The following is a 21,783-nucleotide window of genomic DNA, read 5'->3' on the forward strand; positions in this document are numbered from 1 at the left end:
ATATAATTTATAGAACTAAATAATATTCTATAAAAGTCTCTACTAAGTTATTCTAGTAGTACTATACTTTACTATATTATAGATAAATTATACTAGTAGTAGCTACTATAGCTAGTTATTCTATTCTTAGTTTATATATTTTTATAGATAGTACTCTAGTATCTAGTTCTAATATTCTATTTATCTATCTATCTATGGGTGGTAGACTATTAAGAGATAATAGTATATACTTAGATAGTAGTATAGTGTCGCCATTTCCCCATTAGGCGACTTCCCGTCCTCGCTGGTCGCCCCCATATCTCAGCGCGACTAGGTAGATAGTAATGAACAACCATCTTTGACCCATGAATAGCCTTCGCTGATAGCGACCTCCTAAGAACAGCCAATATTGGTAGCATATCCTGCTTCTGATTCTTAGTATATCCAGAATCAATATAACTTGTTTCGTTAATATTAAGAATATCTAGATTAGTAGATTTATTTAGGACAGATTCTTAGTCTAGTAAAATATCTATAGTAAGAATTACTAGTACTTCTTATCCCTCTATTTATCTTATTTACTATATTCTAAATTATTTCTTATCTTTTACTTATTTTTTACTTATTATATTATTTACTTATTACTATTACTTATTTTAACTATATCCCTATATATCTAATTACTAGACGCGCAATCTAGTAACTAGATATAATTAGTAATCCTAGGATTATATACTAGAGTTCTCTTTTACTTAGAACTATTAGTTAGTTATAAGTATATAATTGTCTATAGAGTTATATATATAATAATCATATATTAATATATCTAGAAAATATTATATTAACTATCTACTACTTATTATATTTTATTAATACTAGATATAAATTTATTATAGCTATTCTAATAGATATCATTACTATAGTAAGATTAATTATCAAGAATTCACTATTAGATATAACTTAAAGAGAAAGAATTTACTATAGTTAAGAAATTAGTAAAGATAAATATATCTACTCTATTAAATAAACTATAAGAAGACTATTTAGAATAGTACTTTATAAGTTTAAAGTTATAGTACTACTCTTATTCTTTATCTATTTACTAGTATTAATAACTTAGATATTATTTAAGGAAGCTGGAAAAGATATAATTCTATATATTAATATCTTTCTTATCTTAAATACTACCTTAACTTTAGTATAATTAATTTCTAGACTAATATTATTAATATCTAAATCTATACTAGTGACTTTTATTAAAATAACTATATTAAAACTATAATTAGTACTAGAAATATCTATACTAGTAATACTAAGACTATTATAGAGTACTAGTTTACTACTATTTTTTATACTATAACTAATCTTAGAAGGTTTTATTAATAGTAATACTCCTATACCAAGATAGTTAATATTAAGAGTAGTAGAATAATCTAATAATATTAAATAGATTAATATAGAGATTAACTCTTCTATACTATTATTAATAGATCTATTACTTAATCTTTCTATTACTATTATAATATCTATTAGTATTATCTTTATACTAGCAGCTGAAATTACTTTAATAACTTTATAGATTTCTAAGTATCTAATATACTAATATAGGGTTACTCAGATATAAGGTAATTATAGGGATACTTTAATATAAGTTAATATTATATATACTAATATAAGTACTTAAACTATAACTAAGAGAATAACTAATATCTAGAAGATAGATTTTACCTAACTTCTTATATAAGTAATAATAATAGTACTTAATACTTATAAGACAAGATATTAAGAATATAAAAATTATAGATAATAGAATAAAGAATATTATACTAAAGAATATTAGAATAATAATTAGATAGCTTCTCCTACTCTACCTATCCTTAGATAAAATATTAATAATAACCTCGAACCTCCCCTATATTAGTAGAACAGTCTGCAGGTAGTCAATAATATATAGTAGTAAATATTAGACATAGGATATTTTTACTCTAATATATCTTTTAATTAGGGACACAGGGACCCAGTTAAATATAATAATAAGATTTATTATTATACTACTTAAGTCTTCTATATATTTCTGAAAGTTACTTTATACTTAAAGAATATAGTAACTATAAGTTAAAATATAAATACTCTATTCTATAGAGATATAAATACCTAGTAGATATAGTAAATTAATAAAATATATTAAATTAGTCTTATTAATTCTAGGAATATTAATTACTAGATTACTATAATTAAGATATATTAGAAAGTTTCTAATAGTCAACTTTAAGAATAACTTAATAATTATTATTATATAGTATATAATATTTATTATAACTAGTTATTAACTATATATATTATAGAAATATCAGGTCTAGTATAATTATATAGTATATTAAATAAGTAAGATATTATAATTAGAGTATAATATTATATTAATCCTAAGCTTTATAAATATATTAAGAAACCAAAGTATAGTACTATACTTAAGGAATTTAGTAATAAGATAAATATCTACTTTACTATCTAGAAGAATAAATAGATCCTAAGTATAAGAGATAGAACCTAGAATCACACCCACAAGGCTTACTTCCCCTAGGAATATAATAGGTATGACTATCTATATGACTGATTTAATTATAGACTGGGTAATTAAGATGGCCCCCAATACCATAGAATCTAAATAGATATCTATAGGCTGTTAGACTGTAATCAGAATAACTAATAGGATTAATATAATATTAAATATAATAATCTCTATAATAATTAAGATGATCATTGTAATAATCTAACTAATTATAGAGATAGTAGAAAAGATTATTATAACTAGAATTAAGAATATAATTATAGTTTTCTTAATCCTCTTTATCAGAATAATCATTACCATGACAGAGGCAGACCCTAGAAGATATATTATAATAATACTAATAGTAATAGTAGCAACAGCTCCTATAGTAGATATTCCTACTATAGCTAATTTAATAGAGTATATAATAAATCCCAGGGCACTTAGGGATATAATAATAATAATAATAATAATACTTATTACTCTAATAATTAGTATAAGGTCCTTAATACCTCTAATTACTAAGAATAATAAGATATATTCTATTCCTAATACTCTAACTACTTTATATTATTTACCTTAAATAATATACTATATATATATATTATAAACTATAATCCTTATATATTCTATATAAATATTAATCTTAATATCCTAGTTATTAAGATAGATAATTTCTTTATTCCTCTAAAACCAGAATAATTCTTTAAGAATTAGCGGTACGCAACTATTAGAGTCTATATTAATAATAAAATAGATACTATATACCTTAACTCTGACTGTATTATATTAATTATTAATAAAAGATGACTTACAGCCAATTTCCTGAATATTCTAGTTATAAAAATAGAATATCTAATTTATATTTAGAATATTAACTAGGTCTTTAATAGTACTAGATATATCTTACTACTACTATTCTTACCTATAAAGATTAATAATAAGTTAGTATTAATTTAAGTTATAGTAGATATATATCTTATCTAGAATCTAAAAGTAAATATTCTTATTAGTGGCAACACCCTTGGGCTGTATAGATTTAATATTAATTTCAAAAATTAATTAGTTTCAGTAGTATACTATTAGAAGATAATACTTTCTTTAATAATTATACTAAAACTAAACTATTATTAAAATTAGCTAGTCTTTATTAATAAGAGGATTAGTATTCTAGTATATAGTAAAGTTACTCTGCTAGTACAACTACTATATCTTAATTATAATTATAACTATATATTTAAATCTAAATAGTATACTAATACTATTTTCTTTGCTTATATTATTAATACTAATTTTATAAGTATAATAACTACTAATCCCTTATTATAGCTAGTCACTATCTATTACTATATATAACTTAGTTATATTTCAGAATTTGATGCTATAGTAGTATACTATATAATACTAGAGTTGTAGAAAGTACTCTAGTTACTTATATTAGTACTACTAGAGATATAAACTAAACTAAAATTTAATATTAATTTCCCTTTAATAAGAAAACTAAAAGACAGTATAACTATATATAATATAATAAAATAGTAGAAAGAGCTTAAAGATCTTATAGATAAATATCCTAAAGTCTAGACTAATTAGAATATAATAAAAGTTTTAATAGACTACTAGCTCTGTATCTCTCTATATAATAGCTGAGAAGATAAGCTTAGTAAAACTACTAAAATCTATAAATTAGGCCTAGTATATTAGAAAGTAGTAGATAATATATTTAATAAGCTTCTAAAGATAAACTGTATAGAGTAATCTAAAAACTTTATATTATTAGATATACTAGTCTTTATTATTACTAAAGTAGTTATTAAGAATACTAGTAAAAAGTTACTTAAACTCTATTTAGTTATTAATATTCATATATTAAATACACTTACTATTCCCAATATATATCTAGTACTAACCTAGATAGATATAATTACTATACTTATCAGTATATTATATCTATCTATACTTAATATAATCAAAATATTTTATTAATAGTCTGTTTATCCTAATAATTAGAAATTTATAGAAGTAATTATATACTATAGTTAGAAGTTTCTTAAGATTTATCTAATAGAATACCTAAACTTAATTCCTTATATATAATAATAAGTAGAAGACTTATTTTATTTAATATAAGAATTTCTTTATATTTATATTAATAATTTTATTCTTTTCTCTATAGAGTTTAAACAATACCTTGTATATTTAGAGAAATTTTTTAGTAAATATAAAGAGATATATATAATACTATCTTCTAATAAGTTATTCCTAGCCTTCCTTTCTATTAAAATCCTTGGTTAGAATATTAATATATTTAAAATAACTACTACTAATACTAAGATAACAGCTATTTCAAAGCTATAATTCTCTAAAATATTAACTAAATTAAATTATTTTATTAGACTAATAAATCAGCTGAGAGACTATATTTCTTTTTATATAGAGATAATTTATTCTTTATAATAAAGAAAGATCTTTCTAACTAAAGCTATTCCAGATAGACTAGGTAAGATAGTAAGACAAAACTAAGTAGTAAAGTTATTATTAACTAAATCAACTAAATAGGAAATCCAGTCCTTTAAAGCTATTAAAAATATACTTTAGTAAAAACTAGTACTAGTATATTTTAATAAATTCTAAATACTCTGTATAGATATCAATATATCTAAGTAAAGAGGAATAGAAGTTATACTTTTCTATATATTATTAGATAACTTCTTAAGCCTAAAATATTAATTAAAGTAGATATTAATAGAGGTCTTCTCTATAGATATAATATAATTAATCCTTTTTCTTAGTAGAGAATTAAGTACTACAGAGTAAAATTACTAGCTAATAGAGTTAGAAATATCTAGACTTTTATAGATAGTAAGAAAATACCGGTACCTTATCTAAGTAGTATAAAAAATAGTAGTCTATATAGATTACTAGATAATTAAATTCTTTCTAAAGTAAATCTTATTAATCTTTATATTAATAATCTATTTAAATCTTTATTTTATCTAGATAATATAGTACTTATAGTAATTTCAGCTCCTAGTAGTCTATAAGCCAGGAAAATTATATATTATATTAGATATACTTTTTAGATTGCTATCTTTTACTATAGGAATAACTAATAATAATAACTTTTATCTTAATATACTATAGAGTAAATCTATAATCTTATTAGTTTATTTTACTAATAACTTTAAATAAAGAGTAAGAGATATCTACCCTAATAATAAGAAATAGTCAAAAATCATAGATTAAGTTAAGAAGAATAATAAAACTAAGACTTTGATTAATTTATTCTTCTATATAGAAGATAAATTACTCTTTAACTCTTAGAATTTACTTTATATATTATTAATTATACTTAAGAAAACCCTTAAGAATATCTATAATATACTTAGTTATCTTAGTAAGAACTATATTATTAAAAATCTCCATAGCTTAATCTTTTTCTATTACTAATACTAGGTTAAGTAATATATTACTCACTACTATAAATATAATAATAAGAAAGTATCCAGATACTATCTCTATAAATAACTATAACCTATTTTATTACCCCTAATACTATTTTATATACTAATAATTAATATTATTACTACTCTACTAGACAGTAGAGGCGACAAAGACTATAATATAGTACTTATAGTAATATATAAATATATAAAAAGAATTACTATTATCTCTAATTATTATAACTGGAATACTATATAATAGACTAGACTCTTTCTTAAGAGACTTATACTTAGAGACTAGGATATTTCTAAAGTTCTTATTAGTAATAGGAATTCTAAATTCTTATCTAAATTATAAATAGTATTATTTACTCTATTAGGTATAAAATAATACTTTATAATAATAAACTACACCCAGGCTGATAGCTAAAGTAAAAGAATAAACTAGATAGTAGAGATCTTTCTTTACTATATAATAATATTACTTATAGATATAGTAGATTAACTAAAATTACTTCTATAGATATAAGTAACTTTAAATATTTATAAAAATACCTTAACTTATTTCTCCCTATATATTCTTATATATAGTATAGAATTACTAACTATATTAAATCTTGGTATATCTATATAATCCAAAGATTATCCCTAAAATTTCTCTGTAAGGACAACCGCCTTTAAAGCTTTATAGATTACTTAGATAAATATAAAGTATTAATATAATACCTAATACTAAGATATAATCTTTTAGAAAGATAATTTAGTAAAGCTTTATCTATATTAGAATTATAAGATATTAGTAATTCTAAAGAAGAAGCTTAATAATATCTTTACTAGATTATTTAAAGTTCTTAAGAAAAAGTCTATATTAATATATTATCTAAAACTACTACTAGAATCTTATATTTATCTAGTTATTAGTATAACTTATCTTAAATCTTATCTATAATAGTTAATAAATATCCTAATCCTCTAAAGAGATCTATTTAAATATATACTATCTGAATCTAAATCTATTATAGATAACTTATATAAAATTAAAGCTCTTCTTAGTTACTACTTCTATAATACTTATTTTAAGTATCTAGTTAAATAGCTGGGATATAGTAATAAATATAATACTTAGTATAAGAAAACTAACTTATAGAATATACAGGAGTTAGTTAATAATTATAACTAATATTACCCCTAATCAGAGTCTATAGAAAAGATAATATACTACTATAGTTACTAGTAATAATAGATATTATTCTTATTTTTATCTTATCTTTAATACTTCTTACTACTACTATACTTTTTAATATCTTTACTATTTCTTATTAGTTCTCTATACTATTATCTTTTACTTACTTTACTATATCTCTATTATTTTATTAAATATATACTACTTTTCTTACTTCCTAATATCTTTATATATTTATTAAAATAAAAAGAAGCAGAAGCTATTCTCTTATATATAAAACTAATACTATTAAGTTAAGAGTATTATCTATAGTCTTAGACTATCTCTAAGTAATATAAATATAGCTTTAGATTACTAAGTACTATCTTACTTGTGCCCCTAGACTATTAATAATTCTAGTTCAGACTTTGAATTAGTATAATACTATACTTTAGAAGATAAAATACTTTTTATCTTAATTCCTTAGTTATCTAAAACTAATAAGATGGGTTTCAGAGCAAAAAGAGCTAAGATAGATAAGACTAAGAATAATAATAAAGATAAAGAAAGTAATAATAAGACTAAAAAGCTTATCCCTAGTATTAATTCTAACTACTATAATTTTAATATTAATAAAGAAATATTACTACTATATTTTATTAATATTAATAGTATAATATCTATAAATAAACTCCCTAACAACTTTCTACCTCTAGAAGAAGTCCTAGTATTTAAAGAATCTAAGCTTCTCTAATTCTTAGTAGAATAGATTCAGAGCTGATACAACTTGTATTAAAATACTATAATATATAATAATTCTATTATCTATATCTATATATAAGAATAGATTTAGGTAAACCTCTATTATATAGTTAATCATAGTAGTATAAATATAACTATCTATAAACTAAATAAATACTAACAGCTTTCTATATTTAATATAGAGATAGATATTAATAGAAAGTTGCTAGAGGTTATAAAATAATTCTATAATAACTTTAAATAGATACTATAAGTATTCACTAAGACAGTCTTATAATAGTAAGTATTAACTATTAACTAAAAAGAAGAAGTTCTTAAAGTAATTCTTAATCTTCTAGAAGATTAGATTAATAAAATAAAAATAATTATCTTAGTATAAAATCTTAATATCTAGTAAATAGAACTTTTACTAATACTAACAAAGACTATATTATATAATTAGATAAATAAATCTATTAAGAAGATTAAGATAAAGTATTATATAGTTTCTAGAGTATATATCTACTCTACTTATCTTAAAGTACTAGAGAAGTATCTTACTAAACTTAAGTAGATTATTACTTATAAATCTATATAAGATAATAATTCTAATTTAGATAAATTTATTTATCTCTTCTTTAATAATAAAAATAATAATATAAAGATAAACTTTACTAATAAGAAACTTGACTCTAAACTCTTATCTAAATAGATTCAAGACTATTATCTAATATAGAAGATACTAATCCTTATAATAATTAAGAAGTTATTTATAGTAATATATAAGCTAACTATATATAATATCAAAATAGTAGATGCAGTAAATAGTCTACTTTAGTATAGATATAGATATAATAATCTACTTACTAAGGGCTATACTTGGGGCCTACTAGTTATAGTATTAGAGAGATATCTTACTAGCAAGGAAATCCTGATTTCGATAATCTTAATAGATAAGGCCTGTGCCTTTCTAGGTACTATAAAGATATGGATATTTAGCTGCTATAATACAACTTTTGCTAATAAACTATTCTATAAATAGCTATTACTAGAATATCTTTGCCGATATTTAAACAAGATCTCAAATTGATTCTACTGTATTACTGTTTTCTATCCTTGCTGACTTTGTTTGGTGGTCTGGTACTATTTCTCTTTAATCTTACTATTAATACTGCGCCTATCTTTATTATTATTAGTCTTGTGTTTTCCACAGCAGCGGTTTAATATCTTTTACTTTCCTTTTTCTTTTTCTTTGTCTTTATAGTTATTGTAGGCTTATCTATCTAGGAGGGGGGAGTGTCGCCATTTCCCCATTAGGCGACTTCCCGTCCTCGCTGGTCGCCCCCATATCTCAGCGCGACTAGGTAGATAGCAATGAACAACCATCTTTGACCCATGAATAGCCTTCGCTGATAGCGACCTCCTAAGGACGGCCAACATATAGTATAGATTAGAAGTAGCTGATAAATACTATTTCTCTATTACTAACTAGACTCTTAGATATACTATAATATAATATAAATTATTTAATTACTATTTATACTAGATTCTCTATAGTTATTTTCTTTAAGTAGAGGATATATAGTATATACTTAGTATAGAGATCTACTATAACTAGTATTATATTATAAATATTATCTTATTACTATATAGAGAGTAGTCTAGTAATAAAATCAAGGCTTATCTAATCTATAGAATCTTATAGTACTAATAGTAGATTTAGTAACTTATATAGTTTATATCTATATATTATATACCATACGAAAATATCAATTTTTGGCATTTGAAGTTTAAAAATTAATAACTTAACTAATTCTTAACCTTTTTTGAAACTTTTTAATAATTTAAAAATCTAACTATTTATTAAATTTCTAGATCTATTTTTAGAATTTTCTATTCTAGTTTAGGAAGGTTATTCTGAAAAAATATATATTTTTTTTAGAATTAAATACTATACTAATAGTTTACTCTTTTTTTTTAATAAAAAAATGTACTTTAGTTAAAATATATCTCTATATAGAAAAAATAAGTATAAGTTCTAATAGTTATTTTCTAAATTTTACTAAATTTTTATCTAATTTATAGCTTCTTTTTATAGAGTAGATAGATCTACTTTTCTTCTATAATTATCTATATATACTATAAGTATAGCTGTTCTATTTTTAGTTCTAAACTACTCTACTAATTATCCTACCAACCACTATACTAACTACTCTGCCAACCACCCTGCTAACTACCCTGCCAACCATCCTATAAACAGCCCTGCGAACAGTCCTGTAAATAGCTTATAAATAGCCCTGCGAATAGCCCTGTGAATAGCCCTGCGAATAGCCCTACAAATAGCCCTGTGAATAGCCCTACAAATAGCCCTGCGAATAGCCCTACAAGCAAGCCTGCGAGGAATAACCCTGCTAACAGCCCTGCCAACAGCCCTATGAGCAAGCCTGCGAGGAATAGCCCTGTCAACAGTCCTGCTAACAGCCCTGCTAACAGCCCTGCAAGTAAGCCTGCGAGAAACTCTGTCAACCACCCTGTGAGCAAGCCTATAAGGAACAGCCCTACTAACAGCTCTACTAACAGCCCTACAAGCAAGCCTGCAAGAAACTCTACCAAATACTCTACCAACTATTCTATAAATAGCCCTGTAAATAGTCCTATGAATAGCTTTAAATAGCCCTGGAATAGCCCTACAAATAGTCCTATAAGAAAGTCTATAAACAAGTCTACTAATAAGCCTAGGAATAGCCCTGCCAACGGCCCTACAAGCAAGTCTGCAAGGAACAGCTCTGCTAATAGCCCTGCCAACAGCCCTGTGAGCAAGCCTGCGAGGAATAGCCCTGCCAACAGTCCTGCCAACGGCCCTGCGAGCAAGCCTGCGAGGAATAGCCCTGCAACAGCCCTGCCAACAGCCCTGCCAACGGCCCTGCCAACGGCCCTGCGAGCAAGCCTGTGAGGAATAGCCCTGCAACAGCCCTGCCAACGGCCCTACAAATAGTCCTACGAGCAAGCCTGCGAGCTAGCCTGCCACCAGCCCGGTAAGGCAGCCCAGCCCACCCTTTAGCAATCCGAGCGAAGCGAGGATCACCAAGGCTTGTAGTAATATATTAATATATATAATATTCTTCTATATACTTCTGTACTATTTTAGATATATCTTTCTAATAGTACTTATATTCTATACTCTCTAGTATTTAATTATATTCTTAATACCTACCTTGTAGGTTATTATAGTTTAGATATAGAATTTCTACTTATAGTATAATAGAGTAGAGAATATATATATAGTTCTTAAAGTATAGTAGACTATTAGTATCTCTATATTATAGATCTCTATCTTATTAGCTTATATACTTTAGATCTGTCTTCTATACTACTCTTAGTAAGTTCTTGATCTTTAGATCTAGTTCTTTTCTATAGGATATCTCTCTATCTATAGTAGCTTTGATTTTATTTAATACTGTAGTATATTCTCTAATTATATTTAGAGATTATATAAGACTATTCTAGTTATCTTATCTTCTATATTTTATATATAGTCTACTTACTAGCTTAGAATATTAGCTGGGTTTCTTTCCTCTATATAATATTTAATTATAAAGTTATACTTGGTTAGTTTCTTTATCTATCTAGTCTATCTATATCTCTTTAATAGTTATAAATTATTTTAGATTTATATAGTCTATTAGAATATATACTAGGTATATACTACTCTTAAAGTAGTAGTACTAGTATTATAGATATTTAATAATTATAAGTAGTTTTATATTATATATTTTATATCTAGTCTTAATATCTATTATCTTTTATAATTAGTAGATAATTAGATATTATTTATTATCTTTAAATAATAGTAAGATTATTCCTATAATAGTAAATCTAGAGGTATCTATTTAGAATAATATATATAACTATAATTAAAAATAGTATAGTATTAGTCTACTTATAAAGACCTTCTTCATCTTTTTAAATACTACAGCTATGTTTCCTATAATAGAGTACTACTAGAGTATATTCTTTTTAATTAAGTTAGTAAATAGTATAGAAATTTTACTATAATTTTTAATAAATCTATAATAGAAGTTTATAAATCCTAGAAAGACTTATATCTTCTTTAGATTTTTTGATTTTGACTATTTCTTTATAATCTAGATATAATCTTTTTTTATCTTAACTTCTATAATTAATACTATAAATCCAAGAAAGTTGATCTTATTAGTATAGAATATATATTTACTAAGTTTTATATATAACTTAAATTATTATAGCTACTCTAGAATTATATATATATATATATATATTATGCTCTTTTTTTTTATTTAGGAAGATTATAATATTATCTAAGTATACTATATAGTATATATCTAGTAGATCTAATAGTATATAGTTAATATAGCTCTGAAATATAGCTGATATATTTACTAAGTTAAATAATATTATCTAATATTTAAAGTATCTATAGTATATTATAAATATAGTCTTCTACTTATTTTTCTTAATATATAAGTAGTAGTAAGTATTATATAGATTAAGTCTATTTAAAATCTTATTTAGTAGTAAGAGTAAGTAACTATTCTTAATTATTATTATATTTAATCTATAGTAGTCTATACAGAGTCTTAGACTACTATTCTTCTTTAGAATAAATAGAACTAGTATACTAGTAGAGCTCTTTAATAGTCTTATCTATCTCTTCTTAATATATTATCTAGATATATATACAGTACTTCCAGTTCTTTTACTAATAGAAAGTAGATATACTTATAGAAGAGAATAATACTTTCTACTAAATTAATTATATAATTATAGTTTCTATACAGAACTAGTACTACTACAGTTTCTTTAGAGAAGACATCTGCAAACCCCTTATATTAATATAGAATAGTTAGTTCTGGCCTTTATATAGTATAGAGTATAATTTCTAGTTCTTCTAGGCTTTATCCTATTTATATAGCTACTAGATATAGGATTCTATCTCTATTAGCTATATAGATATATAGGGAAATTAGTATCTACAGGTCCTTGTTAGTTCCTCTATGGTATATCTATATATATAATTTCTAGTCTATAGCTAGATTTACAGTTTTTAACTAGGACTATTCTAGAATTATATAATAATTCTAGAGATCTACTACTTTGAACTTCTAGTTCTACTATATATAGTTAATTCTCTCTGAATTATATACTAGAACCAGCAGCTAGTAACTCTTATAGAATATTATAGTATAATTATCTATTATATTTATTCTATAGAGTACTATATTACTTAGTAGAAGAAATTTCTTTATCTAGTACTAGTTTATAAAGTTTACTTCTATATTAGAGTCTATTAGAACTTATATATATTATAGCTTCTTCTTCTCTTTAAGTAGTATCTTTTAGATCAAGATCTTAATTATAGAGTATACTTAAAATATACCTAGTACTTATATAGTACTAAGTACTAGGATTTCTAGTTTTTTTTGAGTCTTAATCTACTATATATAGGCCTGGTTAGTCTTTCTACTATAGAAAGATAGTTCTAATATAGATCTTTCTCTTATAGATATCTCTCTCTAGTATTCTATACTTATATTTCTAATAGTCCTTTCTATTATAGTTATAGTAGATTATATCTACTAGAATAGTCTTTAATAGAAGATTCTCTTTAGATTTATACTTCTTCTTATATTCTAAGTTATCTTATATTATTACAGCTAATCTTATTATTAATTATATATAGTAATTTTAGTCTTATTATTTATCTATAGTAATTATCTACTATCTCTCTAGTATATTTTATTTAATTATATAGAGATATATTATATAGATCTTATAGTCTCTAGGCTTCTAGTACTTATATTACTTTATCTAAGTATATAATTTAGATAATATCTTAGTATATAGAATAGTCTTCTTTTACTTATTATTATTTATATAAGAAAGATACTCTTCTACTATAGCTAGTATCTATATAAATATATATACTAACTAGTAATATAGTTAGTTTATCTATATATATTTAATAATAGTCTTTTTCTTTATTAATTTTAGATTATTTACTATATATAGTAGTACTTAGTTAAACTCTACTTAGATATAAGAAGTAGATATATTTATTTATATCTTATTCTAATTATAGAGTTATTATAATATTAGATAGCTAAGTAATCTATATATCTTTTTTTTTTCTAAGCTATAATATTTACTAAATATTTTAAAGTATACTTCTATTATAAGCTTCTAATCTATATACTTCTATATACTATATTCTATAAATAGTTTAATCTCTAGTCTTTTCTTTAGAAAACTACTAGTCTATAGATATAGATTTATAGATTTCTATGGCTTCTCTACTCTAATAGAATAGAATCTTATAGACTATTTAGAGTCTAGGAATAGTATAGCTTTCTCTTATATATTACTTTACTATAGTATCTTTAGTCTATAGAGTTTAAGTTCTTTTTCTCTTTATAGTTCTATTTATATCTAATACTCTATACTATCTAGAGATATATCTATATTACTTTCTAGTAGTCTAATATCTATATTTACTATCTCTTATAGATCTGCTCTAGTCTTCTTCTTATTATTTAATATAGCTTTGTAATAGTCTTCTATATCTAGTAGATAATTAAGTTAAATTAATCTATAGATAACTTCTATAGTTACTATAGTTCCTGGCTCTTCTATAGATATATTAACTTGGATATACTGTGAACAGTATAGTATACTCTATAAGCTACTTCCCTTAGAATTCTTATATATATTAAATTCTTCTCTTTTTTTAAGCAGTTAGAATTATAAGGTATATTGGGAATATGATATACTATATACAATATAGAAGTACTGTATATATTAAACTAACTACTAAGATCTGCTGTAGCTGCCCTTAGCAGCCCCAGCAATAGATATACATTATATGCGCGCACCTTAAGCGAGGCTGCGGTGTGTATTGCGGCCTGAGGCCGCACTGCGCATCACGTGCGCGCACCGTCGCTGCACGGCGACCCGGGTTGTGGCCTGAGGCCGCAGTTCGGCTGCGCGGCCTGACACTATATTGATCTAAAATTCAGATACATCTATAAAAAAATTTATTAAACTTATTAAATAATCTCTATTATTCTAAAATTCTTAAAAATTAATAGATAAGAAAATATTTATCTAAACTTACTCTATTAATATATTAATAGACTTCTAAACTAGAAAATATATTAATAAGTCTATTAAAATAATAGATATTTAATATTATATCTAATAGTTATATATATATATCTCATTAGAATTATTTACTGATTATAGTCTAGTTAAAAATAATTATATATATATTAGAAATACCTCTAATACTATTTAGAAATATAGAATAGTTATATTCTACTCTACTTATCTAAATAGAAATAATATTATCTTTAAATCAAAGAATATTATCTTTATTCCTAGATTCTACTATAATATTATATTAGACTGGAAGATCTAGAAAACTAGACTATTCTATAATAGAAAATATATTCTTTTAAAAACAGCTAATAGAATACTAGTCTACTATATTAGATTAATTTATAGATTATATTTTATCTAATAAGAATAAGTAGTTAAATTCTTAATAATTCTTAATTTAATAATTAGATAGTTAATTAAAATATCCGAAAAGCCCTATATCTTAAGTAGAACTATAAAGAAATAGTATAATAAATTAGAGTATCTAGAAGAAGAAGCTCTAAGATATCTTAGTTAAAAGACTTAGAGTATTTAATTAACTAATTCTAAGCTAGAACTAATCTAGAAATACTCTACTTACTAAATCAGCTAAAAAAATCATTTAATTTTAAGATAAAAAATTAATCTAGATACTAAGCTCTTCAAATCCTATATTAGGATCTAATTTATATAATTACTATATAGAATAAGTAGAAATATATTAGTTATCTTTATTATTTCTATTTAAAATTTAATTTAGAATAAGCTTTAACTTCTAAATTAGATATCTTATAGTTAATTGTTAATATAATTATTTATATAATTAATTAATATAGAACTATATCTAAGTAATTTTACTTAGATTAGAATAGGAATTTTAATATCTTTATAATTTAGACTAGTTCTAGGAAGATAATTATTAATTATTTATTTATTTACTAGTCTAAGTAGAATCCTTTCTCTAAGAGAACTAGAGCCTTAATTACTTCTAAAATAAGATATTTATTAATTAATTTAAATCTACTACTATTTATTTAGTCTAAAACCATAGAAACAGCTATATATATTCTAAATAGAATACTAAATAAATAACTTAATTAGGAAATATCCTACAGAATTATATAGAAAAGCCTTTTCTAATAACTCTTATAGTTACTAGAGAAACCAGATCTTTTCTATTTATAAAAGTATAGATTATATATCTATATCTGGATTAGTAATCTTCTAAAAGAGAATAAACTAGAGCCTAGAGTTCTTATTAGATTTTTTATTAGATATAAAGTTTTAAATATCTAGTAAATATAGATCTCTACACTTGAATAGATAAAATCTATATATAATATTATATTCAATAAAGGGTCTAACTATAAATAAACTTCTAAATAAGAAAGTATATTAATAAATTAACAGCTTATCTAGATAATTAATTTAATCTAAATTAAACAGTCAGATATTAAATTAATTAATTAAGAATTATTTTTATTAGATAACTTAGATATTAAGAATATCTCTAAGACAAAATTATATAATCTAGATAAATTATATAATCTAGATAATTTATATAATCCAGGGGAATTCTATAACCCAGAGAAATTCTATAACCCAGAGAAATTCTATAACCCAGAGAAATCACATAACTATAGAGTTCTTAAAGAATCTAGTTCTTAGTAATATATATTCTATCTCTAAAGACTTACTATTTATCTTACTATCTATAGTTCTTATTAATAATTCTACTATTAATTAAAAGACTTTTAATAAAATTAATTTTCTTAATATAGAATTAATTAGAGAATTAAAAAGATAGAGATTTGAATTATCTAACCTAGACTATTCTAAGAAGAGACTAGTTCTCTAAACTATTTAAATAATAATTAACTATATTAATAAGAGGAAAATCCCTACTATTAATAAATCCCAGCTTCTATTATTATCTATTAACTAGAAGAGATTAATAAGTTATTTCTATTTATCTTAATTTATTTAAGCTTTAAAGATAGAACTTAATTAATTAGATATCTTAGATATCTAGATTATATATTTAATATATAATATAAAGAATAACAAAGTTCTACTACTAAAATAGATAGAAATCTATAAATTTAGTAAAAAAGATTATCTAACCAGATTTAAGATCTGAATATATATAGAGAGATTTGTAGACCCCTAATTAGTTAGAAATATATACTAGTATACTTACAGCTAGATCTCTTAGGATTATTCTAGCTCTAATTATTATATTTAATCTAGAAATATACTAATTAGATACTATTACTATCCTTTTTAATAGTTCTATTAAGAAAAAGATCTATATAGACTCTCTTTCTAGATTAGAAAATAAATAAATAGTTTATCTATTATAAAAGATTCTATATAAACTAAGATAATTACTTCTTCTTTAATAGAAGATTCTTAAAATAAAGCTTAAAGTCCTAGAGCTTAGCTTTATTAAAGAGAATTAATATATCTATATTAATCATTATCTAATTTTATTAATATTTACAGATAATATGATTTATATTTTTTATTAGTTAAATTATAAGAAATTTAATAAATTTAAGAAGAAATTAATAATATTATTTAATATAAAGAATCTTAATAAATCTATATTATTTTTAAATATCTAGATATTATATAATTATCTAAACTAGAAGCTATAGATTAAGTAATTAATTTATATTAATATAATTATTATTAAATTTAATCTAGAATATCTCTAAAGCCCTAAGTTACTACTCTTAAGTAAGAAATTAACTAAGAATCTACTTTTAAAGATCTTAGCTAATTAGATTTATAAATTTTAGTAAAAAGTAGAATTAGTTCTATATTTTATAGTTTAGACTAGATCTAATATAGCTAAATTATATTAACTACTTATAGAATATCTAACTAATTTAAGTTCTAAATATTTTAGAATAGTAGACTACTTAATTTTCTATTTAGAAGAAATAAAGAATCTAGCTATTAAATATAGTCTTAGTTTTAATTAGATAGTTTTTTATATAGCTAGTAATACTAGCTTTAGTAATAATTCAAATTATACTAGCTTAATAGAGTATATTATTTACTTATTTAATAGACCTATTAACTAACTAAGTAAGAAATAATACTATATAATTCTTTCTACTACTAAGACTAAACTATTAGTTCTAACTATAGTAGCTAAATAACTACTTTAGTAAAGATAATTTATTAAATAAATAGAATTAAACTCTAAATATTATCTTTCTATATTATATAATAATACTTAGATAGTCTAAATACTAACTAGTTCTATCTTCTCTTTGTAGACTAGTCTAAAATATATAGATATTATAAATCACTAGCTTAGATAGAAAGCTCTAAATAAGACTATTTATATTTATTAGATTCTAATTAATAATATGAGAGCTAATAGTCTAACTAAGTAATTTAGAGATTAGAAATACTAGTAATTTATTAAATAACTTAATATAGTAAGAGCTTGATTATTTATCTTTTTTCTATTTTAGTAGTATATTTATCTATTTATTTACTCTAATCTTAATAAAATAATATAGTTCTTTAAAACTATAGAGATATATTAGACTGGTAGATTATCTGACTACTAAATCCTAGCTCTAATCCCCTAGATTGAGCTATTTGAACTATTATTCTAGTCTAATCTATTTCTAACTATTTTATCTCTATATTCTTATTCTGTATTCTTACTTCTATATTCTGAATATTTTGGTTTCCTAATCAGGAAATAAATAAATAAAGGATTTTAGCTTAAATAGTCTACTTTATTCTATTATTTCCTAAGGATAATCTTAAATTATTCTGAACCAGTTGACTAGATATATTTCAAAATTAGTAGCTTATATATTTTCTTATTTATTATATCTTTAATTCTTTCCATTTTATTATCTTTAACTTTAACCTTGCTTTAACTTTACTTCCACACTCAGTATGTATGGAAAAGTGAAAGTTAAATAAAGCCCTAATAAGTTCTATTTGAAAAGAACTGAAACTCTAATACTAACTCTAGTAAGTACTATAGTTAGTAAAGAATAATACTAAATATTAATTTATAGAATATTTTATTTAGAATAATATTATAATAAACAAAATAATAGAAGAGATAAATATAGACTATTAACTAGTATAATATCTAGTCTATATAATTTTATATTAAAGTATAGTCTTAATAATTTAAATTATCTATTTACTTTAATTATTTATCTAAGAATAGATAGTAATAAAATAATATTATTTTCCTTGAAGAATAAATCTTTTTAAATATTAATATAAATTAAGAATCTTTATTTAAAATAAAGTAATATAGAATTCTCTAGTTATATATCTAGAAATATTTAATAACTATAAGTTTCTATTAATTAGCTTATGTAGCTGTCATCGGTCCATCCACCGGTGACACTGTCGTTCCTGCCTGGGGTGTCGTCGGTGGTGTTGGTGTCTACAGTTATAGCGGCTTCCTGTATCCTCATCTCCATGAATTAAACAACTATCTTCCACTAATCAAATTATTTGTATTAATTAGTAGCATGTCCTACGCCTTCGTCTTTAATATTTGATTTCTTGGTGTATCCAAGAATCCTCATCTTCTTGATATTATGTCTACACATCTTCTTTTTCATGTCCTACAAATAGCCCTGCTTCGTGCTTTACAAGCAGCTTCAACTTTACCAATTCCTAGGCTTCCAGTAAGCTTTCAGTCGTCTTCTCTCTCCTCACCAGCAACACATTCGTCCACTCCTTCTTGCATTCGCCGGTCAACACCACGGTCCTGCTTGCCAAAAGCGTCATTGACAGTGCCTTCCTTATTGGCGTGGAATAGGTTCTGGCGTCTTCCACCTCTTGAATGTGATTTCCATATTCTCTGCTCCTTCCCCTCACTCCATATTGCCCGCGCCGATGTCCTTGAGTCGTCGGTACAAATGGACTCTGTGCCTTCAGTCGCCGATACAGACAATTCCACGTACCGTCGCTGTGTCGATCACGATCTCGCTGACGCGTATGCATTTGCTGCTACATATCTGGACCCAATATCTGAATATCCTAATATACAGTCTGATTCTTCTGTATCGGCTCCTCCATATACTATATCTACCACCCTCTTGCTCGTGTCGCCGGCTATAAAAGATGTTATTATCATGCTAAATAATATTACTATATATAATAGTAAGATGCCTAGCAAGACTAAATATCTCATAGCTATAGTTAATTAGTATAATATTTAGGCCACCCCATCTAGTAATAACCTCGATATTGCTTTAATATCTAAAGATAAATAGATATTAATTTCTTTATATAAAGATTAGAAAATATAAGTATGTAAAGCTTATATTTTCTATATTAGTCCTTATAATTAAAAAATAATTAATAATATCTTTAATCTATTATATAAGCACAATATAATAGAATATACTAAGATATATATACTATTAGAATATTTTATCTTTATTATCTAGAGAGATATAAAGATTAATAAAAAATATAAATATAAGAGATATATTATTATTAATCCATATAGTATTAATACCAAGACTATTCTTAATATCTATCTGATTTCTTACAAAGAGTAAATATATAAACTCCTTTATAAATATAAGTATATAAGTATTATTAATACTGCTAAATACTTCTATTAATAGTTGGTTATTTATAATTAGTAAGACTATTTAGTAATTATTAGTTACTATAGCTAAGAGATCTTTAATATTATTATAATAGAATAAATGAATAGTATCTCCTATATTTAAAGATATATAGAACTATTTCTTAAAGATCTATTCTTTATTAAGGTCTATATTAATAATTTAGTTACTAGCTCTAAGATATTTAATAGTAATATTAACTATCTTAACTATCTTAATTCTAATAGATATTTATAATATCTCTATTCTCTATTTAGTTATCTAGAGGCAGTTAATCTTAAGATTAAATCTAGGAAATTATTTATAGAATTTTTATCTACTAAAGTACTTAGTCTTTATATTAATATACTTAGTTTACTTATATCTAAGTTAAAGCTTAAAGCTTTATATATCTTAATCTTTCTATATACTTTTATTAAACTAAAATAGTATCTTCATCTTACTGGCTGCTTTAGATATTAGATATATTAATATATACAGAAGACAGCCCCCCTCTAAGTATATAAGATAGTACTATTAAGAGATAGTCTAACTAAGGATTATTCTTAAAAGAACTATACAGTATATATACTGCTAGACCTAATAAAGAAAAAGCTTAATTTCTTTAATTTCTTATAATATAATTTAATAAATTTCTAAATACTTATTTATTTTAATTCTAATAAGCAGTTGTTCATTAATCTAGATATATTAAAAGAAGAATATAGTATTATAGTATATTATACTTCTAATTACTTTATTTCTGAATTTAGAGATACTAAGAAGTAAAAACTAGTCTTGATTTTATATATAAAGATATAATCTATTCTCGGTATATCTTATCTTTTCTAATCTACTGAAACTTATTACTAGTTTACTAAGATAAAAGTTACTTATCTTATATAGATTATTTTTAAACTCTATACTATAATTAAGAGTATAAATATAAATAAACCTCTAATTATTTTTATAGACTATATATTTATAATTAGTCTATATATCCAGGAATCTATATATAATATAGTTGATATTAACAAGCTTAATAAATATCTTATATATATCTTATAGTTCATCTAGCAGTACTATATCTATATATACTATTATCTAGGTATTATAAAT

At 23.2% G+C, this 21,783-nt stretch overlaps 2 protein-coding genes across 2 annotated transcripts; both read left to right on the forward strand.

Moving 5' to 3' along the window:
* Positions 1-4,660: 4,660 nt before the first annotated feature.
* Positions 4,661-4,822, forward strand: BP01DRAFT_308960 (uncharacterized protein; the record flags this gene model as incomplete). Its single annotated transcript, XM_025572361.1, has 1 exon — positions 4,661-4,822. A coding segment is annotated over one exon (162 nt), but the record flags the coding sequence as incomplete, so codon positions are not given.
* A 5,485-nt stretch (positions 4,823-10,307) lies between these two features.
* On the forward strand, positions 10,308-19,865 carry BP01DRAFT_387610 (uncharacterized protein; the record flags this gene model as incomplete). Its single annotated transcript, XM_025577751.1, has 2 exons — positions 10,308-10,406; positions 19,725-19,865. The coding sequence occupies 2 exons, from the start codon at positions 10,308-10,310 to the stop codon at positions 19,863-19,865; spliced, it is 240 nt and encodes a 79-aa protein (XP_025426135.1).
* Between the last annotated feature and the right edge of the window lie 1,918 nt (positions 19,866-21,783).

This window comes from Aspergillus saccharolyticus (assembly GCF_003184585.1).
Source record: "Aspergillus saccharolyticus JOP 1030-1 unplaced genomic scaffold BP01scaffold_81, whole genome shotgun sequence".
Taxonomy (NCBI): domain Eukaryota; kingdom Fungi; phylum Ascomycota; class Eurotiomycetes; order Eurotiales; family Aspergillaceae; genus Aspergillus; species Aspergillus saccharolyticus.